The 25,970-nt window shown below is 36.1% G+C and overlaps 2 protein-coding genes across 2 annotated transcripts in view; one reads left to right on the top strand and one right to left on the bottom strand.

The window, feature by feature from the left end:
- Positions 1-25,747, bottom strand: LOC150102765 (toll-like receptor 2 type-1). Its single transcript, XM_090399584.1, has 4 exons — positions 25,617-25,747; positions 17,770-18,355; positions 10,182-10,324; positions 1-4,421 (listed from the first exon to the last, which is right to left on the bottom strand). The coding sequence occupies exons 1-4, from the start codon at positions 25,687-25,689 to the stop codon at positions 4,249-4,251; spliced, it is 975 nt and encodes a 324-aa protein (XP_090255710.1). The 5' UTR covers positions 25,690-25,747; the 3' UTR covers positions 1-4,248.
- Positions 1-25,970, top strand: part of LOC150102764 (E3 ubiquitin-protein ligase Mdm2-like) — a 249,783-nt gene that overhangs the window by 4,778 nt on the left and 219,035 nt on the right. The gene's annotated exons all lie outside the window — the stretch shown is intronic.

The following is a 25,970-nucleotide window of genomic DNA, read 5'->3' on the forward strand; positions in this document are numbered from 1 at the left end:
ACCAGTCAATCAAACTTTATTATTCATACGTAATATTTATAATACATACATGTGCACACAGCATACAAATACTTACATAATATATTTTAATAAATAAAATATAAGTCAGCTAGCACCTTTTATTCCCTTATAGGAAGTAGGCGAGGCCTTTATACCCTATCTAGCTTTTGGAGACTGAGTAGGCAGTTCAATCTCCACTAGCCAATCGGAGATAGTTGGCGCCCATGTCTGTCACTAATTATAGGCGGCCACTGATGAAGAGGCTGGCAAACAAGTGCTGCCATCTCTTGGTACCTAATCCTAACAGGATATGTTAGGGTCTGAAATAATGTGGGTACCACGGTCAAATTTCTTGAATTTACAGAATGAAAAACCCGAGTTTCCGGGAGAAAAACCCACTTGCCTGTGCCAGAGATCGACTAACTCGGGAACCGGTCGAAAATAGGCTTAGGAAAAGTTCTTCCAGTCGACGACTAGACTTGAACCTAAGTCTAATTTCGAGCGACCAAGCGCAGAGGATGCAAGCGTCACTTCCACTGAGTTACACAGGCCTATTTTTTTTAATAAATCAGCTAAAGCCTTTTATTTCCTTATAAAGAATAGGCGAGGCCTTTATATCCTACCTAGCTTTTGGAGACTGAGTGGGCAGTTCAATCTCAGATAATGCCTTTTCAGCTAATCTCCACTCATAATATTTTTTAAATAATAATAATAATTTTTAAAACACACTATAATATTAACAATGATAATTATACAGATTTTTTTGCAATGAGTGACTATTATATAAATGGATTTTTTCTTTCATTTGTTTCTTTTTTCTCTTTTTATTTTTCTGTTTTTTGATCCCAGTTGTTATGACCTGCTTAGGTGTCATAATCTTATTATTTATACACACCGGTTCCGAGTAGGCCGATTTTTGGAATGGGCAAGTATGGTCTTTACTCCGGGAAACTCGGGTTTTTCATCCCATAAACTCAAGGAAATCGACTGTAGAACTCAAACTATTTCAGACAATAATACAATGTATATTCTTAGGGTTATGAACCACAAGACGGCTGCAGTTGTCTACCTTACTACCCTCCCCAGATGCGGATTAAAATCACTGACAGTCTTGTGCCAGTTATCCTGTGATTGGCTAAGGATGTCTTCAAAAGTCAGGGCTAAATTGCCTCACCTACTTCCTTTGGGAAATAAAATGCGTTAGCAGATTTATATATATATATATATATATTTTTTTTTTTTTTTTTTTTTTTAAATCTGGAAATCATGCTCTAGAGACAACACATGAAACATGGAACTTTTTTTCAAGGCACTGCAGGTCACCAATAAGTAGAGAGGTAGTCTCCCACCTGGCGATGAAATTCATCCCCTGCCTAAAGCTCAATCATTAACATCCATGCTTGCCATGCAATTCAAACCGCAGCCTACTTATTCTAGAGCAGATTACGCTATCCACTCGACCAGCCAGACTTGCAAATTGGTTTTATATACAAACCTGGCTGAGAAATTCAGCTAGACTTTTGCATAGAAAGCAGTGTGTTCTTGCATTCCTCCTAGAATATAAAGAACTTTTATAAGGACTTTTCAACTGAAAATGAGTTAACTGGTCTCCTACGAAGGTGAATTGATTTTTGAAAACATGCATCCATTACAAATATGGATGTTTGTGAAAGTCTTTATGTTGTAGACGATTTCCTTAGTGCAACGTGAAAGTACCACCTTGCTTAATGGCGGCTTTAAGTTGCCTTGAAAGCATCATATTTGGTATCTAAACAGAGAAGATTCTTATCTGATCCTTTGCACATCTACTTTGTCAAAATGTATGATGAGTTTACATCTTTTTGTGGGCGCAAAGCTAATATGTGTCGAGTGCTGACAGAATTAATTGGGGTCATAAAAATGAGGTGGCGACTCTTTAGTGGTCATAGAAAGTGTTCAGGAAGGGTATTAAGGAAATGGAAAAGTTTGTGTTTGTTGCTTGTGGGGAGCGGGGACCGTTTTGTTTCCCTAGTGATGGGAAAACCCGAAAGGCAAAGGGGACGTCTGCTATTTCAGAACCATTTCAGATTTTTTTCAGAATGGGGCACTCCTAAATTTCTGTTGCGGAATTTATTAAACACTATAATGACTGGCAAGGAACACTTACGAGTTGAAATATAAAATTTAATGGAATATAGTAATATTCTAGTGAGTAAGATGATGGCAGGTTTTTTTTTTAATTCTTATTCTGAGTAACTGATAACTATAGTTAAGCTGCTATTCTGTAGTCATTATATGAAATAAAAATTACTTGCTCATGCTACAGATATTATTATTTAAAATTATCGTTTATTGAAACATAAAATATACCAATGTTGAGATTTTGCTAATGGGAAATCGTAGACAATAGTGAAAAGAAGGATTCTGTCTGAAAAAAAGTGAAAAAATTTTTTTTTGTTAAGTTAAAGGAAGTGAAATATTGCATCCAAGGTTTACCGAGGCATTTTAGTTGCTAAGACATGAAAGCCAAAGAAAGCTAGTCATTGTGCAAGAATGAGAGAAGTAAAATGACGCGACACGTAATAATTACAATCTGGTCACTTTTCAGACATCTATGGAGATCATTCCGCCAAAGAGCAGGGGTAGCATTATCTTGTCCTGTGACTCATTCATCTAAGAAAGTGTATTGTTAATTAATTTCAGAGTTCAGGTAACAAAAAACAAAAAGTCTATGAGAAATTCATAAACTTTTGTGCAAACGTTTGACACTTGCTATTTTAATTGTTTCTTGTAATCTGGTTCTTGTTGCTCATTTAAATACTTGGTACTTGAAAACTGATTTTTTTAGGGAAAAAGTATTCAGAATTTCATTTTATCTCATCAGTGTAACAAGAATACTAGATTTAGAAGATAAGGTTCTTTAAAATATCTATATAATATTATTGTTATTATTACGTGACACCTTTAAGTAGTCCGAAAACTCATCCCAGGGAGAGCACTCTACTCCACTTCGCTACACACATCTACCCTTCTCTCATGCTACTTAATTCTCCTACTACACACAATTTACCATCAATGCCATCTACTACTCATCACCACCAACAATAGTATTTTTAGTCTATAAATTGCGTGTATACTGAAGGCAATTTGCCTGTATGCGCGATGAAAAATCCGAGTTTCTGAGCGTAAACAGCCTGCTACTTTCGTATGAGATCTGCTAGCTCACCATCAAATGAAAACGCCAATATAAAGATTCCTCTCGTAACGACGAGAATCGAACTTAGGCCTTTTCCAATCGAAGGGCGCAATATACCGTCGTTCTTCCGATTGCGCAATACTTTCTCTGCAATGGGAGTTCTGACTGAGTTAATCATGGAAAGGTCAGATGCTGTCCTTCAGGGTCAGAAAAATGTTTCTTCTAGTGTGAATTTCAATGTATTTTTCTTTTATGTTGCTGTTTTGCAGAAAGGACACGTTTGCAGTTGCTTCTGTATTTCTTAGTATATCGTGTCTTGTTCAAATCCAGTAATCGATAGTACTATTGAAAATTCATGAAATCCTGTCTCATCAAGAAATCAAACACTCAGACTCCAGACTAACTAAATGAGAATCAATGAAATAAAAAATAGATAAATAAACTTATTATTCATTAATTCATCAAAGTTCATCAGGATAAAATAAATAATCATTCCCCCCATCTCAACAACAAAACCTGAAGAGTACAGACACAACTTCAAAGAACACCCAGTAATACACACACAATTTACACAACACAAAACTATCCTATAGTTTTGTGTTGTGTAAATTGTGCTAGTGTGTGTGTGTGTGTGTGTGTGTGTGTGTGTGTGTGTGTGTGTGTGTGTGTGTGTGTGTGTGTGTGTGTGTGTGTGTGTGTGTGTGTGTGTGTGTGTGTGTGTGCACAAACACAAAACTATAGGCATTCCCACAACATTGGAACAAACAGAAGCAGTACTTTGAAGACTTTAACCCCGCTCATCTACTTGCCGCTCTCCCCTCCCCCACTCCCCATGCTGGTAAAAAAACACAAAACCCTCTTTTCTCACAATTCCCTTCTCAAAGACCCCATTCCTTGCTTTTATGATGACCACTAATTAATTCTGTCAGAACTTTCCGCGTTCTTCTGTATTAAAAAAAAAAACTGTCTTTGGAAGACAATTGACTCGATTTATATTTTCTTTATACAAAACAACAGCCTGCGTTTGCTGACCATAAAAATTAAAATTTAATCTCTTCAAAAACTCCTTCACCTCACTTCTTCAAGTTTAATTCTTTCGACTCAGAACATGTCAGGTCGCTTTTCTGAAGATGTTGGAGATGTTTTCCTTTTAATGATAATGGCTCAGCACACTGTGGGAAGGTGAATGAGTTGATTTCACGATTAAGGACCCACAAAAAGGAGCAATTACATACAACAGGATTTTCTGAAAAAAAAAAACAACAACAACAACTAATTAATCATTTTATTGACATTGGAAGTGATTTGTCAAATTATATAAAATACATAATATGTAATGGCAGCTTTTCAATTGAAGGTCAATTGGCCGGTGACATACGAGTTTACAGAAGGGTTTTACCTCCTAGAAACTCGAGGTTTTCCTCCTGTAAAACAGCAAACCGTCCAGAACAAAACACGCAATTAACAGACGGAATGCAGAGGACTTCGTATCCTTAGTTGCTTCAGTCATAACTCCGAACGGTATACGGCACAACGACTGTGCATCGAAATTCAGTGGATGCTCCAGGCCAGTGGTTGCGAACCTTTTTATGTGCGCGTGCCAAAAGTTTATAAATCGAATTGCTGACGTGCCGGCGCGTGCCAAAAATTTACAAATCAAGTTGATGACGTGCCGGGAAGTTTTTAGTAGGGGAAGAAAATCTATTAATTAATTTATAATAATATATAATATTTTATAAATAATTATTTATAATTTTATAAATAATTATTTATAATTTTATAAATAATATTTTATTTTATTTATAATATTTATTTATATATAAATTTATAATATTATTCAGTGTAAAATTGATTATTGTATTATTAAATTGATTTTAATGTTGGTTTAAAAAAAAAACGGTAGTGAGAAAAATATTTATGCATTGTAACTCACCATAGAAGTCAGCTGAGCAGGGGAAGCTCAACTTGTCAGCGAAATGCTTATCGTATTTACTGGAATATAACTTGCCCTCGCGTATAACTCGCACCTCTTATTTTACTTTACGAAAAAAAGACATCAAAAAGTTTTGCATATTATCTCGCATACGAAAAATGTTTAAACATGTTCACGTCGAAGCGATAGTAACTCGCTCCTCCCTCGGTTAAAAACACTCCCTCCCCAAAGATCGAAGAATGGCGACAAAATGACGTAGTAGGGTTGAATATTTTAAATACTGCAAGTGTAGTTTTATTGAATCCCTGAATAAGGTACAGAGGCTTTTGCAGTCTATGTAATATATTTCTCAACAAATAGTGTGATTCATTAGATAGCGCCGTTTTTATTCCAGCTGTCTCTAATTGCACAATTATTGTCCCCTCCCACAGAAACTATGCTGTACGGACTCAAGTCAATAACTGTGTATCAGTGCAACCATATGTTGCACCGAAACACGGTATCTAACTAAAAACTATTGTCCAATTTTTCAATTACATGAAATAAATGTTTGTTTTATTGCATTTGAAATTCTCGATGTCATTATGACAGATCACAAAGACTAGCTTCAAATGAAATTCTACCACGGATGGAAACATGCCATATAATTACGGTGACCATACGTCCTTTATTTAAGAGGACAGTCCTTTATTTCATTGCTCTGTTCTTTAGATTTTTTTCTTTCTTTTCTAAAATGACCATTTTGTCCTTTGTTTTGTGAATTGAAATAGTAAATTGAATATTAATCCCAACATATTTAAAGATGCAATTCATAAATTTTACCAAACCTGCATTGATTATTTAAATAACTGGGACAGCTGTTTCGTGGAAATGGAAGTATTTGAATGGGTCCTACTGCGGGAAATCCCTCTGCGGGCGAAGATCGAGGAAAGTGTTTTGTTCATTTCCAGTCACTGGAACTTAAATAAATGACGGCGAACTATTTGATGAAGTTTCGTGTATTAAAAGTTATGTCACCAGTGAAAAGATCGAAGAATGGCGACAAAATAACGTAGTAGGGTTGAATGTTTTAAGTATTTCGCAGATAAACACGTATCTTTTAAAAACATTTTAAAAATCGTTGGATTTTGCTTATGTATATCCCAGGATCTAATGCCCCCACTGAACAAGTATTTTCATTAGTGAAAAATATGTGGACCAGTGGAAAAAACCCAATTAAAAATTGAAACATTGAAAGCATGCATTTATACTAAATGGAACTTTGACATGAATTGATTACAGTTTTATGAATTTTTAAAACACAAACCCTGATTTATTAAAAAAAAATTTCATTCTTGTGCAAAGTATCAAAATTAAAATTTTTAAAGTAATAATATGATTGTCTAAAATGCTATGTAATGCTTATATTTTACAATAAACGTTAGTTTTTTAGTTTTAGTGAAACAAATAAACGCAACCTGTTATTTATTTATTTATTTATTATGAAACAATTTCTGATTTGTCCTTTATTTTCTCCAAAAAAATATGGGCACTGTACATATAATGCGTGTGTGAGTCTGCCTGCCAGCTCAACCCAAACAAGCAGGAGTAAACTTCAACCAAGGGTTGAAACTTCGTGTGAATTCAGCCCACTGGTAATGAGAAGTTCCGTCTGAACGATAAACGACACCCCGTCGTGAATGTGTTAAAACTAGGAAATATATAGTGAATATTGTTATGACAGTTTCAGATGTTATGGAATTCGGTTGAAAAGAATTAGCATTTCAACTCAACACTTGTCGGTTGCCTATGTCTTTGGGTCGCGTGATCTTTTATTAATACCGCACCAATCATATTCACGTCTTCATAGCTGCTCTCTCGTGTAAAACAAAATTTAACTTGTACGTATTGTAATAATTTAAAAAAAAGTTGAATAATTTATAAGCGTATAAAAGGATATCATCTGAAAATCGTTGACGTGCCAGCAAAATTCTCGGACGTGCTGCCTCTGGCACGCGTGCCATAGGTTCCCCATCTATGCCCTAGGCTTTAGAACAACCTCAACATACAATGTCTAATACTAAAGGACGAACACTATTTCTGAAGATTACAACCGCAAATTCAGACGAATCAGCTTGTGGCAATTTGTATATCTGACGATTTCGAGTGGAAAGCGGATCCTAATTTAAGCTCACGCGTAGACGTACACATTTTACGGGGTAGGCATTCGGAACCGAAATCCTACTGAATAGGTTGGTTACTCCTTATTCCTGGAGGTGTTCTATGTCTTTAAAAGCTTGTGTTCACGGGGCCCGTTTGCCTGTTCTGGGAGACGAAATACCCGAGTTTCCAGATGAAAAAAGAAATAAAGTAATAATAATAATAATAATAATAATAATAAAAAACTGATAAATACTGTATGGGTGACCTATACTGTCACATGTTCCTTTTATTTTTAATCTTAATGCTTCCCTTCAAGACATTTATCTGATATTCTGAAAAACAAGGCATTTCTTATAATACAGAAAGACGGAAAGGATTTTCCACAAGGAAAAGTGGAAGACACATTTAAGAGTCCTAATTTTAAACCAAGCAGTAAAAGAACATGTCCATCTTAATGCTTCGATTCGATCAGAGGATAATAGTAAGAATAAATTGTCTGATGAAGTGATTAATGTGCACAGTAAAATTGGCCGGTGAAAATTAAAAATTCATTCAAACCGTTGATGGTTTTCTTTGAAAAGGATAATTCATTTTCAGTTCTTTAATAAAACCATTTAATTTTTATGAGAAGAAAGTCAGGAGAGAAGAAATAAAAATAAAGTAGAAGTAGAAATAAGGGTGGTCTGAAATTTTCTCGGCCTAACAATGAAAAAACGAATTTATAATTTCAAAATTACTTTTATTTTCAAGATAATCTACCTTAAGACTAATTCCAGCGCCATTATCCCGTCCATTAGTGATTCTCAGTAAGATCTGCAAAATACCTCTCTACAGCTGCAATCACCTCTTGATTAGAAAAAGAAAACCGCTGACCAGCGAGTAAGAGTTTTAGTTTTGGGAAGAGATAGAAGTCAGAGGAAGCCAAATTTTGGGAATAGGATGGATGTTCCAAAGGATTCATAGTGCAGATCCCTTGATTTTCCCATTGCCAAAACTTACTTTGTGGGCAGGTGCATTGTCCTGATGAAAGATGATTTTTTTCTTCTCCAAACCAGGTCTTTTCTCACGATTTTTTTTTTTTTTTGTCTAGTCTTGGTTAAAAGATCGGAATAATATTCCGATCTTTTAACCAAGACTGATTATTGTTTTACTCTTTTCAAGATAATTGATAAGCAAAATGCCTTTAGCATCCCAAACCACCCATACCGTGACCTTTCCTGCTGATTGAACTGACTTTGTCTTCTTTGGCACTGAACAGCCGGCTTCTGTCCACTATTTTGACTGTTGTTTGGATTCTGGTGTGTAATGGTGAATCCACGTCTCATCCATAGTAATAAATCGACGCACAAAATCAGTTTTATTCTTGTTAAAACGCTCCAAGCACTGTTCAGAGATTTTCATGCAAGTGCGTTTTTGATCTGCTGTGAGCAAGCGCAGCACCCATCTTGTGCAAAGCTTTTTCATTTGCAATTCTTCATCCAAAACATATCCTACACTTTCTTTTGAGATGCCTATATTCTCAGCAATTTCATGCACTTTGACTCGCCGGTCATCCAATACCATATCGTGCACTTGATCAATGATTTCTGGTGGTGTTACACTTTTTGGACGTCCTTCACGTGGATCATCTTCAAGGCTGGTACGGCCACGTTTAAACTAGGCGGCCCATTTTTTAAAACACATTATAATATTAACACTCGAAAACGAAAGAAAAAAGCGTCCATAAACTTTTATGAACTTCGAATAAATTTCTTTTGGCTTTAAACCTTCTTTTACAAAGAATTTTATAACCGTATGATACTCAATTTTATCCATTTTAAGAGATGCAGGAAACACTTTTGTTTCCGACACCTGTACAAAACAAACTACTTGATAGAGTGATTAGCAGTTTCACATGGATGCTTACGACGTATGTATCAAAAAAAAAAAAAAAAAAATCTTGCCGATAGTATTGCCATCTATGGTCGAGGCCGAGAACTTTTCAGACCGCCCTCGTAGATAAGTAACAATTACTGCCGTGTCATTATTTCTCGGAGGGAAATTTACAAATAATTTGTTTCGATGTGGATATAAACTGGGATTTGCAATAATTTTTTTTCAATTTATCAATTACTAAGGTGTCAGATATTAAATAAATGCATTTTCAGGTCGTAACTGAAATTAATTTCTCACACAAATTCTCTCTGTCCTTTTCCCTTGCGATTGCTAATTCCAGTTACTCGTGTGAGGCCTCATACGTTGATCCAGAAGTATCAACGAAGACTTAAAAAAATTTACTCAAGATCATCAGAGAGACTTCTAGCCTGAACTCAGTTGGTAATGACAATGCTCTTGGATATTAACGACAGCTTCGACTCCTGTCTAGGACGCGAAAAAACTTTATGGAGTTTTCAACCGAAGGTGAGTTAGTTGGTGTCCTAGCAAGGCGAAAGGGTTATTCTTCCTGGATTTTCTTCCATAAAATAACACATTTGCCTCATAGCCTTAGTTGCATGGCCAGTGAAGATCGTGTTTTGCTTTCCAGCCAGCAGGCCGTGGAATCGAATTCTACAGGGGCGTGGATTGTGCAAGTTTTAGGTGGTTAGTAGTAGTAAATGAATTTTATCATCAAGTGTTAGATCACTATTCTACTCTTTGAAGGCCTGACGGTCCTGAAGTGGCTTAAAAGCGTTCATACTTGGTCTGAATAGCAAGTTCCTAGATCATCTTATACTTAATTCACTCAGCACTAATCTGATTCAGGTTTACCACATTTTATGGGATAGAAAGCATTGTTATAAAAAACATGGTAAGTTTATATGTAATTTAACATGCATTTTAGATTCTTATTCGCTTAAAACAAAGAACTTTGTAGTCATAATACCAGATTAATTTTAAATCACACATTATAACAGAATTTAAAAATATCATAATGGTTGATGCAAAACTTACCAGAGAAAACTAAAACAGTACGTTTGAAAGATTTTACGACATTCTCTGAAATCGTTAATATTTGATTTCTGCTAATATCTATATACGCGATATTGGCCATTTCATCAAATGAATCGTCTTCTATGAATGTGAGAAGATTACTTCTGTAAATAGAAAAATATATAGTCATGACACATATCTTAAAATGAACGAAAATATGAATATTAAAACAACAGATTCAGATATCGTGGGAAATACAAATTGCATTTAAAAATTCACTTCTTCCTCTTCTGATTCTAAACAGAATGAAATATTAAATGACATTTGCATTTGTATTTTACAGCAATGACCAAAAGATATTCCTTTCTTCTTAAGTATCTTCTCCAATTTAGGGGACAGCAATCATGGTACGCCAGACTGTGGGTTTCTCTGCTATCCTTTTGATCTCGTAATACCTCTTGTTACCAATCCATTTCTTTACATAATCAACCCAAGAGCTTCTTGGTCTACTAGGAGATCTTCCATCTAATTTTCTGTTCATTATTTCCAGAGACGTTTTCCTTGCTGATCCGTCTTGCCATCTTGCACTTTCTCTTTGTAAGGTCGTCCATGAGTGCTCTTTTATTTCCCATTAACTTCAATACTTCATTATTTTTTCTCCTTCCAAGAAATCTTCAGTTCCCTCCTACAGCACTACATCTGAAAGACCTGCATTTTCCTGATTATGGATTTTGGATCATGCCCACGTCTCACATTCATAATTCAATGTGAACCATACTTAATCTGTTTATTTATTCTATATATCATTAGTAATATATTATTCCAAAATGCTTAGTTTGCTTTAACTATTCTTGATTTCATTTCCAACTGTTGTTCTGTCTTCTGTAACCATCACTGCTAAATAATTATAAGACTTTGCATTTTGAATTAATATCGTTGATACTCCTAAATTTGTATTTTGTTATGGTTTTTGTTTATTTCCATATAGTGTACTTGGTGTTATCCGTATTTAATACTAATCCACAATTCTGACACTTTTTGATTTGTATTTCAACCATATTTTGTAACTGTGTTTTTGATTGCACCATGAACACCAAACTATCAGCAAATCTAATATTATCATTTCTATTGCCATTTATTTTGATTCCCTTTTCACTTCTTATTCTTTTATTATCATTTCCCTGTATATATTGAAAAGTATAGGGGATATTTTACACTCTTGTTTTACTCCTATTATTATTTTTTTTAAAATTTCTGTTTTCTAATTCTAATGTAATTCTGTTATTATTCTGAGGTCTGTTCTATCAGTTTGAAAATGTCTTCTATTATCTTTACATGTCTTACTGTGTCAAATGCTTTTTGAAAGTCTGTAAAACGTAGATATATGTTATTATTTATTTCTATTGATATTTCAATTACAGTTTTTAATTCATGAATTGCATTAATTGTACTTTTTCCTGCATATATTCTTTTTGCTGTTCACTCATATGGCATTTAATTCTAAAAAAAACATTCTATTTTTATTGTTTTCAATAGTATTTTTGAAACACGGATATGATGCTAATTGTTTTTTACATTCTGCCGCGTTATTCTTTTTTTTTTTGGTGTCGGAATCCAAATGCATTTTATGAAGTCTTCTGGTATTATGCCTGTGTCACACACACCTGATAGATAGATAGATAGATAGCAATATCACTGATATATTTTTGCATTTATTCCCGTTAAAGACTTCCCTAATTGTTTCTCTTGATTCCAAAAATTAAGCACAATATACTAATGCTTCATGAAGAGGATACTTTTCGACGCATAAACATTGCATCACATTCGCGTTGATAGCCTCGGTGTGCGTTCAAAATACATACATATACCTTTGAGCCCTTTGAAAAGATGCAGATGGCGCAGCGAGTCAAATTCTTAGCGGGACGCAGGACATTAGTGGCGCAAAGGGTGAAGCTTGACGCTTTTTATATTCCCTGTTGTCTGTTTCGGAAGAAGTGATGGGAGAGGTTTGTAAGCAATTTTAGCTCGTCCTGAGGGAGCAGAGGTGGTTATGTGTCGTGGTTGGGTGTTAGGATGACTTTTGGTCTTTTATGTTTCCAGTGGTCATTGCCGTCGTAGTTTCCGGCTTGCTGTATTAGTTGGTTTGGGTGCGCTCCCTAGCAGAGAAATTCTTCGTGAAGAATTTATCTGCTAGGAAGCGTAGTAGTGAAGAGATGTGGGGGATATTTATGTCCCGGTGGATCTGGGCGTTTCTGACAAACCAGATCCACCTTGAGGCGTCCAAGATCATCCGTAGGCACTTGTTTTGTAGTCTTTGTAGCTTGAGGATATTTGTCTTGTAGGTATGACTCCAGGCTGGGGAGGAATATGTAATTGTGGGACGGATCACTGTCTTGTAGAGTAGAATTTTGTTTCTTGTGTTTAGTTTGCTGTGTCTATTGATGGGTTATCCAAAGTTATCGCCCAGTCTACAGCTGGGCGATAACTTTGGTGCTTTGGTGCATGTGCTCTTGATGTGGCTGTTGAAGCATAATATTTTGTCGAGGAGTATTCCGAAGTATTTAGTTTCAGTTTTCCAGAGAATTTTTGAGTTGAACAGGGTGACGTCTTCTGTGGGGGATGCTCGTCTTCTTGTGAAGAGTATGGTCGCATTTTTCTGGGGGTTTACTTGCAGTCGCCAGGCTGTAAACCGAGTTGAACAGAATCGGAGCCAGCAGTGATCCTTGAGGAATTCCGGCCAGGATTTGTCGTTGGATTGAGACTGCTCAAATTCTTAGCGTTCTAATACTGTAGTTTTAAACCGCTCAGAGGGCGAGGCAGGATGAGCTCTGAGACATCAGCACCTAGAGGCTGTGATTGGTTATTGTGTCAACCAATCCAGTTGAACGCTGTCATTTGTCATAAGTTACTGTTTTTTTTCCTTCTGAGTTTCATCTGTTTTGCGTGCGTGAAATGCGAACTGACGTAGAAAGCAAGTTTGCATATATAATATAGACAAGTTTTTAATATATAATTTTCAATAAATTTATAACTTTTTTTGCCCATTTTTACAATGGGAACCAGTATTATAGTCGAAGGAGGTAAGAATTATCCTTCTCTTTCAAATTTTACACCTCTGAGTAATTTAAATATACATCAAATATAGTAATTCAAATTATAAAACAAACACATTGTCCCCCACTGTGCACAGATTTGGTTACAATTAATTGATAAATTAAAGTATTCAAAGTTATCCTACAATTAATTGCATTAGACCAATTAAGATGAGAAGTTATGTGTTATACACTTTTAAAACTTTCGTACATGGATAAAAATGCAATCATACGGTAAAACTGACATAAAAAAGTTACCCATCGGAAATGGACACGTGATATATATATATATATATATCGTTTTTTACACCTTGGGTGTATTATACGTTAAAGATACCAAGAATTTTACACTTAGTTTTAATCCTTTTCCCAAGTAAGCAAAACAAAGTTTTGCATGTGAAATATATTCACGTCTGAGCTACTTGTTCTCACGGGGGGGGGGGGGGTAACGCTGAGTTTTGATCCTTCGGGTCGCTCATTGTTAGGTGATCTGCGAATCCCACGAGTTTTTGGAGAGGTAACCCCGCACTTAATACAGGAAAACCGGTCTGGGTAGTGGCCCTTCCCATGCTTACTTGGGAAAAGGATTAAAACCAAGTATAAAATTTCTTGGTATCTTTAACGTATAATACACCCAAGGTAAAAAACTTTCTACATCTTTTTCTCATCCAGAGATTTTTATTAAGAAAGTCAAGCACCTTTTGTCTACTTGTATATGAGATACATATGACTTATGCATTACTTGAACCTTGGTATCTCTCTCGGGTTTGGCTCCCATTGAAGAGACCTCAATAAAGATCGAAACCGGTTGGAAACTTGGGTGATGGATGGCAATGCTGTAGTCAATGAAGTTCTAACTGAGGCTCGGCTGTTACCCAGGTAGAGCGGTAATGGATGGTAATGCTGTAGCCCATGAAGTTAACTGAGGCACGGCTGTTGGCTGTTATTCCTCAGATGAAATATTAGCGGCTCTGCTAGGTGGTGGGGGTGAGCCTGCAACTGGGTAGAGCCAAACGCTGAGAGTTCTTCTCAGTGACAGGGTAAGCCTGTTACTGGAGGGGACAACGCTGAGTTTTGATCCTTCGGGTCGCTCATTGTTAGGGGATCCCACAAGTTTTTGGAGAGGTAACCCCTCACTTAATACAGGGAAACCGGTCTGGGTAATGACCTTTCCCATTATACATTACATTATACATGCCTGAAATGGAATGTGCTTTGCATTATGGGATGCATACTGAGACAAGTGATATGAAGTCATTAGCCTCTATATACAAGTAGCTCAGACGTGAATATATTTCACGCGCAAAACTCTGTTTTGCTTACTTGGGAAAAAGATTGTGGTCATTATATAGGGCCTGTGGTCATTATATAGTTTATATAGTTCTGTTTGGTTTTCCTTTCATCTTTGTATTTGTCGGATTTATAATAGTATTCTTATTCTTATCTCTGACTATATTTTGAAGGCAGTGGACACTCAGTCTTCATCCGCCGAGTTTTCACTGATAGCCCAACTATCAATGAATCAGAGGTTTTCAGAGAGAGAGAGAAAGAAAAGACCAGACAACTGTCGCTATCTCATAGTCCGTCTGCAATAATGTAAGTTCTACTGTCGTGTGTTAGATCAGTTGTTAAACCCAGAATTTTTTCAGGATAAAAAAATCCTAATCCCCCTCCCCATTCCAGAGATCGACATGTTCGTAATAAGCTTAGAAAAATGTCTTCTATTCGACGACTAGAATCGAACTTACAGTGGTATCTTCTCCGGGCGTTCTCTGCTCGGCGCTAGAATCGAACTTACAATGGTATTTTCTCAGGCCTGTTATTACTTGCATTTCTCGGAAATCATGTGACTGCTATTCCATGCTAACACAGTTTAAATATGACTTTAAAACAGAGCGAATGCAATTAATCTGAGCGATTTCAAAGGACTAAACAGCATGCAGAAATGAAACGTACTCGCTGAAAGGAACCTCAGCAAGGATTGGAAGAGTTCAGTGAATTTGTTTTTATTTTATTTTACTTACTTTATTCTGGACAGTGAGTGAATTTGCCTTCGCTGGCTTTATTGATAGTTGAGTAAACATTAGCATTATTATTGGCAGATTACCTCACTGCTGCTTGAAGTGCATGTAGCGTCATCAGTAATAACTACCAAAATCGCTGACTGCTATCTAATGATATCCACGTTGTACTATGCTACTTCCCATTCTATTATATGCTGCGAAATCCCACCAGCTCAACTTTACTACATAGTAAAAAAAAAAAAAAAAAAAAAAAAAAATATATATATATATATATATATATATATATATATATATATATATAGGGATAACTCATGGAAAAAACGTATTGCTTAAAATAAATGAAAATAAATGAACAATGAACAGAGTGAGTTTATGCCAGTAGTTCTGTTCTTATTTACATAAAATAATGAATATAATAAAAATAAAATTAAAAAGCCGACCGAAAGTGAGGTTTTTGTTATTGTTTGGAATTACTTCATTAGCATCAATCTAGGACTATGAGTCCAGTATATAAATGTCTGTAAATTGCGTGTGTTCTTCTGGCTGGTGTGTGTTTTGCGGAAGGAACAGTACCGTATGAGACCGGCTAACTCAACTTCACATGAAAAAAAAAAAAAAAAATCCAGATAAAAGGCACTTTGCGACCTATATGGGATTCAAATCCGGGTTTTTACAACCCATAAAGAGTTGGCAAACGGGTATCAATACCATTCATGAACAACACATATAAAAGATAATCTACGGAGAAGACTGAAAAAAAGTAGTCTAGCAGCACAAAAGGACGCTTCTATTACTATCTTCAGATATTCGAAGCACCCAGTGTAAATTCATCGGCACTTAATAACTACTGTACTTGCTTAATTTTAAAGGGCATTAAATGGAGACTTTAAATAATAACTCTGCTGCCCATATTAAAATAACAATTCAGCTCTATGGAACCTCCGTAACTCAAACGTCACCGACGATGCTCTCTGGTTATAAAGACCGAGGGCTCAGAACCTATAAAGGGGAATTTCATTTGAGGGTGAGTTGGTCAGTTTCATACGCTGGTCCAATACTTTCTTCCCCTTCGAAAACTCGGTTTTTTTTGTTTTGTTTTTTTCAACCAAAACAGCCAAACGGCTCAGAAAATACATGCAATTAACAAACACAAGACATTTTCCTCATAGCCAAAGATGAAAGCATTAACAACAACAATAAACCTTGATTCTCCACATGTCAGTTTATGGATCTATGAGTTCACCTCTTCTCTTAGTTGCGTTAGATCCCCACCATGATATTACGCGCTTATGATTATGCAAGGCACGCTTATGATTATGATCAGGAACGGAAGCAACGTGAGGTTTTTATTTTATTATTTACTTTTAGAATTCATGGAAGCATTACGTCACATCCGTCTAAATTAGGCTTCTTAAAATAGATCTTAGAGAGAGAGAGATCATTTTTAGGATCTCCTGAAGCAGCATAAAAATGTTCGGCCTCCACTGCGAGATGCATTTTATCTAGCGCTTGGCTATCCCATGGATACAGGTATGCATTCTGTCTGGTAGTGTTCACAAAAATGAATAAATAAATAAATATACTAAAATGAAATATAATTTAAAGTTCATCGTTGCTGAAATAAGGCAGTCCTTTTATCAAATTCCAATTGGTAGATATAAACTTATTCACGTGCGATAATTCAGTTTAATATTTAATAAATAACTTTTCCAATGATTAATTATTAGGTATTATTAGAAAGAAAAGTATCAAAAATGGTATATTCGAAGTATATTTTATTGCCTCCTCCCCCTTTTTTTTTGTCCAAGTCTGGGAGAGAGAGAGAAAATTCTCAAGGAACCTATGTGACAAGCTTTCTGCCTTAAAAAAAATAATTAAATAAATAAATAAATAAAAAATAATAATTTAAACAGTATGCTCAAGCCAAGAGGACAACAAAAAATAAACTATTTTAATTCAATTGATATTCAGTTATGTTTGTTAACGTCACCTAAAGCAGTGGTGTCAGTGAAATCGCTGCTATTCGAAAAAAACAGTTGTAACATTGGAGGTTACAACTCCAATGTTACAACTGGTAACATATAGGCCTGAAACTGCAGCCTATTTCACTTCCAGTTAAGTTAATCAAAGTTAACTGTGACTTATTAAATTAAAGCCAAGGCGATTATCAAGTGGCTCTAATTTTTAACAAAAATTAAAATTTCTCGACATATTTTGCTAAAAAATTTTAGATATTAAATTTCATCAAAATCAGCTGATCCGTTCTCGAGTTATTTCATGCAAACGGAAGGACAGATAGACATGAGAAAGCAGATGGGTGTTATTCGCTTGAAAACTCTCGTGAAAACATGGACTACAGAGGTACGGAAGGAATCCGAGTATCTCTTCACTTTTTTGGTATCTTAAAATCAAATTCATTAATTAATCAAATCAAAGCATATAAAGACAATGTACTTGGATTACTTTATTTATTTATTTATTCTTTATACTTACGAGAGTGATATGTCTTGAAGCTCGTCGGCTGGTAAAGGTAAATAACTTCGTTTGAATTTTTTGAGCTGGTTTCCGTTGAGACAAAACGAATGCATTTTAGTGAATGTTGCAAAAGAGTCATCTTCAATCCACTGAACCCTAGAATTTTCGATTTTCAGCACTTTCAGATTGGAATTAATTAGAGAAAAAGACTTCGGAATGTAAATAAATAAACTGTCCTCAATATACAGTCCTTCAACGCGACTTAGATTTCTGAAATATTTCCATTCCCAGTTGTGGAGATATTTTACTTTTGTAAACTTCAAGTCTCGTAATATCTTGTCTTCTTCTTTGAACAGCGACAGTGTCTCTATTGGAGGAACTAGAAAAGGTAGTTCTACATTTTCAAAAACAATTTGATTTAATTGTAAACCGGAGAATGATTTCTCAGGAAGACAGGGAAGATGACTATTCGTGAGTTTGAATTTTGTCACGTTACAGTTTTGTGCCCTGGCCAGAGCATCAGAGAGCAGATCAGGATTCGTCATGTTATTGCAGAGAAGAATGGAGTTGTCAACTGTGCATAGCAGTTTAAGATTACAAATGCCTGTAGAATAAATAAATAAATAAAGATTTACTTTGGACTTGATTGCTAATATTTGATAATCAGCTATAATGAGTTACATTTTACGCAGTTCAGATACGTACAAGTATTAACACTTAACACTAAGAAACCCAAATCGTCATTGAATTACTGTTTCCCTTTCCAGCGCGTAAGAAAACTGCAACAACACTCCCTCTAACTTTTCTGATACCTCAACGTGGTGAGAAGATGAATGGACGATGTATGCCAGTAATTTAAACTTCTAAATTTGGGAGCCACCTCGACATGTTTAGTCGAATGATCATTTAGCAAATCGAGCTAGCAACCCACTCGGATGATGTAAAATTAAATGGCCATTCTGGTGTGTTGAAACTCTACCTTTCTGTAAGAGGTACTCTGTGACATTTATATCCTGAGACCCTCTGCTAGTCACTCTCACTTTACACTAAAATGTTGAAGTGATATGAACATTAATTCAGAAAGTCAGCATGTTCGTATTTTTATTTTTTCTTCCAGGGACAAGAAAATATTATTATTATTATTATTACGGGCAACTCCAGGGAGTCCTTAGACTCATCGAGGGAGGCCCCAAATCATGTTCATCACAACTATTCGACATTCACACAGTATCTATTATACCTTGCCTTAAACTCATTCACTGTCACAGCACCCACTACAGACTCCGGCAGCTTATTCCACTCATTGAGCACTCTAAAAGTAAAGAACCCAGCTCTAACACTCTTACTAACCACACTCTTGCTCAGCTTCCATGGATGTCCCCTAGTCCTCCCACCACCAGCTGTGTTCTCAAAAATATCTTCTGAATTAATCTTATAGAAACCCTTCAGTAATTTGAATGTCTCAATCATATCTGCCCTCCTCCGTCTATCAATCAATTTCTGCAACCCACAAATCCTCTAGGTGACCAAATCTGGGCACACTAGTCGAGATGGAATACAGAAAAATATTTCCAAGTAGGCTTCTAGTAATCTTGGGGGGGGGGGGATTTCTCTTGCTTGATGAAAAAATTTAGCTGAATCTGTAAGCATCTGCTTATTTGAGAAATAAATTACAGGATACTGAAGCGAACATAAAATAAGTTACTTTTATTGGTAGCAAATTAAATGAAGTAGAAAATTTAGCGTGATTGGTCTTTAAGTAATGTCAGCTCTGGCAATTATGTCGATATGATAGATTTAAATGAAGGAAATACGCCTTAAAGATGCATTTCGTTAATTGAAATCTGGATTTCTAACATAAAATTTTTAAATTCTCTAATTTTGTAATAATCATTGCGTTTGGGTGTTTATTAAAATTTCGCATATATATAAGGATTTTATTCTGATAATAATAATCCTCAGTGCTTACAGGTCCAGAAACCTACCTAGATTGGCTTTCATAACCATTTTAGGATAAGGTGTTTAGTCTTATGATTATATATTCCTGTGTGTTCCTTTCACCGGTTCACTTGGATGAAAAATCCAAGTATCTGGGAGGAAAAAACCGGCCGCTTCCATGTGAGATCGGCTAGCTTGTGTTCCAGTGAAAAATCCTGATAAAAGTTCGTCGCTAGGGCTTCTTCGAAATCGACTAAACTACAAAACCTCTGCAAGGATTTTACAATTCTGCTTTCATTTAAAATTAGGGGAAGGGGGGTGGGGGGGAACTGATGATGATACAGAAATTCTGACAGTTGAATTCAGACTATTGTCTGAATACATTTTTTATGTGGTGATATAGAAATTTTATATCACCACATTTTGCGTAAAGAACAAGACAAAAATTTTGCTTGAGTAAAAGTTGGAGATGGCGTTGGTATTACAGCATAATTTTTTTATGATTGGAATATATAGTATGCTCGGGACTGTAGAGCTGATATAATCATATTACTTGACGTTTTGCGTTTAAATTAAAATGTGAATATCTTCAAATAAGATCGTAGGATCTAAAATAGAAAATATTACAGTTCTTGAATATGATGTTATTAATTAATTATTAATTAATTGCATTAATTAATTAATTAATTAATTAATGTTAATAACTAAATGTATTAAATAATACATTTCCGAAAAAAAATTTCAATAAATTGTTTCATGTCTTATTTTTAACATCGCATTTTATCTTTTTAATGTACCGTTTATTTTAGTAAATGTCAAGTAACAGAACAATTTAGTTCGCCTCTGTAGTCTGTTGACTTTACCGACATCTGAGGTCTCAATATTAATACCAGCGATGTGCACCTTCAATACCTTATTCATCATATAATCACAACAGGCATCCTCTGCAACAACATATCACCTTATCTTTCCTCACTGCATCCTCCGTGAGGTCCTTCATTAAGAGAGACTAGACGCGCATTTTAACATCTTTGTATGATCTGCTGATGCTCAAGATTTCCTTAACTCACTTTGTTGCCTTCATTTGCTGCCTCTACAGTTCTCCTAACTGATGACTTCACCGACCTGTATGATTATTTATCTCTGAAACTCGATCGCACGCAGTCCAATTACCATAAGAGTGAGGTAATCTACCTTGGTGATTTCATCGTCCACAATTCAGATTGGTTTTGCTTGTCTAACTTCATAGACCAAGCTGGAAGAGAGGCCGAACTGTTTCTATCGTAACGACTTAACACAAATTGTTCACGAACCCACCAGAATTCACGACGATCCTCATCATTCTCCAAATACTGTGGACATTTTCTTAACCAGCTTTCCCAGCAAAAATACTATTGATATTAACTCACCTCTTGACAAGTCTGACCATAACCCTGCCCATGTTTCATTTGTACAGTTCGTTCGTCCTGCTCCCAATATTTTCTCAGCCTCACATCCTTTAGCACTAGCGTGGTGCTAATTCAGATGATTTCTGAAACTCCTGTGCCTCGATTCCATGATCTGATTATTGCTTCCCTTATTGTTATCCTAGCATCTACCATGATCTAATAAACAAATTGTTCTCGCTGGGACGAGTGCTTTTGTTCCCCACGCTACTCAAAGTCCTCGACCATTATCCAGACAGTTGTGAGTTCTCCAGCAATGGTGCCAAAGCAGCCCAAGCCAGAAATTCAGCATATGTTCAATGGCTGAAGTCAAAAACTCCAGCTTCTCACACAGTTTTTGCTACAGCTAATAACAACTGCAAAAATAATCAAAGTTGACGTTGTAAGAACCAAATGCACCAAGCATCATGTTCCCTGTTCAAATAGCAATCGAGCCTTCTGGTCTTCAAGCGACGCACGCACGCACGCACGCACGCACCACACACACACACACACACACACACACACACACACACACACACACACACACACACACACACACACACACACACACACACACACACACACACACACACACACACACACACACACACACACACACACACACACACACAAACCTAATGGTAATAATTCCGTGAACGTCCACAGTATGGTTCATCTGAAGCTTTGCTAAAAAGACATCAGAAATATAGTCAGTAGACTTGATACCAATAAGTATCCTGACCCTGATGGTATTCTTCCAGTTGTATTCAAAGTTTGTGATACAGAACTTACATCCAGCTTGTATTGTTCTTCAAACTCTCATACTCATCTGGCAAGTGTCCTACAGATGGGAAGCAAGCTTTTATCCAGCCAGTTCTCTATAAGGGAGATGAAAGTCAACAATCAAGATATCGCCCTATTACTCTGACCTCAGTAATCTCAAAAATAATGGAAAGGTCATAAACACTTAACTGCTTCACTACTTTGAGGCTCGCCCATTACTTAGATCACGAATATGGATTCTCTCAACTCGTTTCACAGCAAATAAACTAGCCAACCACATCCACCTTTGGACACAAGCCATGGAAATTGGAGAAGGTCAAGTGGTCGCTCTTGATATTGCTGACGGATTTAATCGAGTCTGGCATTGTGACCTTCTTACGAAGCTACCATCTTATGGTGTTCCTCCATTGCCAGCTTCGTCACTGGACGTTCATTGTGGATCATGGTGGATGCTTTCCTTTCATCAGTTTTCAGTGCTGGTGTGTCTCAGGGCTCTGTGCATTTACTTACACTCTTCTGCAGGGCCATCGCCAGATTAGATCGCGCCCTGAGGCAAACAATTAAATATCGCCACTGATGGATTATAAGACAAATATATAAGAAAATCTCCAGTTGTTATTTTTTTTTTATTACAAGAGAAACATTAATGTAAAACGATTACATAATAATATTAATTAAATGCTTTCTCTACGGGGATATCGCACAATAAAACTTTATAAGCTCTTCTAAATTTAAATTATAAGCTATGTCCGCCTCTATCGATATAGTTACTATACCGATCAATCTTTCTTGAGTCATTGCTGTTCACAAAGAATTTTTAATCCGTTTAAGCTCGGAAAAACCTCTTTCCGCATTTGCTGCGCTAACAGGAATTGTTAGGTATCGACAGCATCTACCTCGATATGGCTGAACGAGTGCTCATATTAAGCCGCTCCGTGAGGCAGGCTGCCTCTATGCTACACCCTGTCGACGGTACTGCTCTTCTGCTTATACATTAACTATCTGATCTCTTTGACATCCAGTCATATTCGCAGCTTTGCTGGTAGTGGTAGTACTCTCCATTTTTCTGTTTCATTTTCAAAACTTTGTAATGCTCCTTTAATGCACACTTCAAGATCTTTTTTAACAATTGCCTTAATCACTGATCTCCTTGCTATTGTGATGTGTAGTGAGGATAACCTAAATTACAATGCCGTCAAAACACAATCCTGTCTCATTTCATGGAAAAAAGCTGATGATTCACTCTCTCCAAGATATGTTTTCTCTTCTTGGGCTGGCTTTCATATGTCGCCTCTCATGACACGAGCACATCAGGCTCATGGCCTCTTCTACCCACAAAAACTTGTTATTCTTTTTGGTTCTAAACAATTCTTCTCATCTTCTGACATTTTACAAAACCCAAATCCGCCCAATATTTGAATATTGTTCTAACGTTTGGGGCGATATAATTAGGATTTCTCAGAATGCTTGATTGTATTCAATGAGAGCAGTCCACTTAATTGATGACCTCTCTCTCTCTCTCTCTCTCTCTCTCTCTCTCTCTCTCTCTCTCTCTCTCTCTCTCTCCAGTCGCTTTCCTATCTGCACTCTGTTGCTGCATTATAACTTTTCTAGTATTTCCATAGGCAGTGTTCCAGTGAAATGGCCATGACTACTCCTCCACTTTCTTCTAATCAAGGACGACATTATCAGCTGCTGTTCACACTCATCAGCTCCAGACTAAGGGAACCGATTTTTCATTCTTCTCCTCTATTCTCTGCACTTCTGTTCTTTGAAACAATCTTCTTCATATTGTTTTCTTTAATGATTACAACCCTTAGGTCTTCAAAAAACACACCAACTTTTCTTCTTTTAACCACTTGTTTATATACGGCACTGTCATGTCATAGATCTTAGCATCTCTTGTGTGTGTGGGGGGGGGCATATATATATATATATACTGTATATATATATATATATATATATATACTGTATATATATATATATATATATATATATACATATATGTATGTGTGTGTGTAAATATGAAAAAGCATTTGTAGCTAAAACTAATAAACGGAATGAGACCAAATTTTATATTGAGACTTTTGAAGGCATGGGGAGATGATTTCTGTGAAAAAAAGATTTAGTACCAAAAAGTCGCCGATAGGAGTAATTTTGGTGCTGGCGGAGCCGAAAGCAGTCAAATATTTGCAGTAAACGCAGGTAAAAAGGATTGTGCAAATTTTACTGTGCTTACGTGACAGCAGCGCCACCAATTCCACTTAAAAAGGGATTGGGAACGTTCAGGCAGTTATTCGAATGACTGACGAATTGTGTTCAATATGCGGACGCCTCAGCATGCTTTATTTGCTAAATTGTTTTACCTTAAACAGTGCAATGCCGTAGCGGCCCTTCGGGAATTTAGAAAGCTTCATAACCTGCGTACAGGTCGTATGTCAGCTGTAGCACTGAGAGCTATGATTAAGAAGTTTGAAGACACTGGATCACGAGGAGTAAGACCTGGCAGAGGACGGAAAGCAGTGCAAGAAGAGACAGTGACAGGCGTTACTGGTCAGCAGTCAACAGATGTTAAAAGTCAGCACATTGAAAATCATGTATGTGGTCCAGGGGACTCTGATGCTGATGAATGAAACACTATTTCCTGTGAGTTCAATCACTGCATTAATTTTCTGTGTCTCTCGCAATTTGTTGTTTTAGTTTAATTATTATTATTATTATTATCATTGTAACGCGCCACATATCCAGCTGGAATGACTGACGCGGCTGTCGCTTACAGCGTCGAACTGTTATTATTCCATTTTATCTGCTTTTAATGTAATTATCCGCTTATTTTCGGTCTGCATCGCCAAAATTTCCCTTATCGGCGACTTTTGGTACTAAATCTTTTTTTTTTTCCTCGCGGAAATCATCTCCCCATTCAAAAGTCTCAATATAAATTTAGTCTCATTCCGTTTGTTGGTTTTAGCTACAGATGCCTCCAAAGAAGGAAAGTTATTTTATGGCCACCCTGTAAAAACACTCGTTTATAGAAGTCCATAATTGTAAAAAGCAGCATGACTGGAATTTCTTGAAGCGACGCGACTGGAGATGGCCAGAAGATGCTGTGCTGGTATACTGAGATATTTTCTAAGTATATATATATATATATATATATATATATATATATACAATGATGTGTAATAAGCAAATTATCTCGACAGATTGAATTTGCGTTTATGTGATTTCTACGATATTCTTTCTCTATTCTATCCGATTTTAGGAACCATATTCACAATTAAAACTAAAACGTAGTTTCCTAAGAATTTCTATGGAACAAAAATATTATCGTATTGAAAATATCCTAGACAAAATGATTCATCAGATGAAAAACCATTGAATATATATAAGTTGTTATATATAAATTACCACCCAAAAGGTACTCGATGCAGGGGAAGACCCTTAAAAAGATGGAATTGAGTCCGGAACAGGCCACTTGGCCTATAAGCCTGGAAAGGAAGAAGAAGAAGAAGATATAAGTTATACATAAGATGAATTAACCGATCTCATACTGAGGCGGAGGGATTTTTCTCCCGGAAACTCAGGTTTTTCATTCCTCAAAACAGGCAAACCGGTCCCGTGAACATACACGGCTAGTCATGAATATTTAGGACAAGGAAGGCAACGGAAACAACCTTGCGCCATGTCTCCCTAGTAATACATATATATTAAACATACCTGATACTTCTCCCAAACTACTTTTCTGCATTAACCCAAAGAGGAAGGTAATAATTAACTGGATGATGTTCATTAAATTGATTTAGTAAGTAAAGGTTTAATGTAAAAACAGAAAACAGGCTTTCTGTCAAAATACAGCATACTGATATTAGACAGATAAATCTCACATGACCTAATTGCCTAGCTGAAAAGGCATTTGTGGATTATTTTGTGTTATCTAATCTTATGCTATGTCAGAGTATCCACTTAAAAATTCTCAATGTAGCTACTGAACGACCTTATCTTTAGCTGAACAAACCCGAGTGAATTACAAATACAGTAGAGGTATAAATGTAAGATATTTAGTCATGCTAC

The sequence above is a fragment of the Typopeltis vanoorti genome, chromosome 10, assembly GCF_054136105.1.
Source record: "Typopeltis vanoorti isolate ZY-2024b chromosome 10, IOZ_Tvanoo_1.0, whole genome shotgun sequence".
NCBI lineage: Eukaryota > Metazoa > Arthropoda > Arachnida > Uropygi > Thelyphonidae > Typopeltis > Typopeltis vanoorti.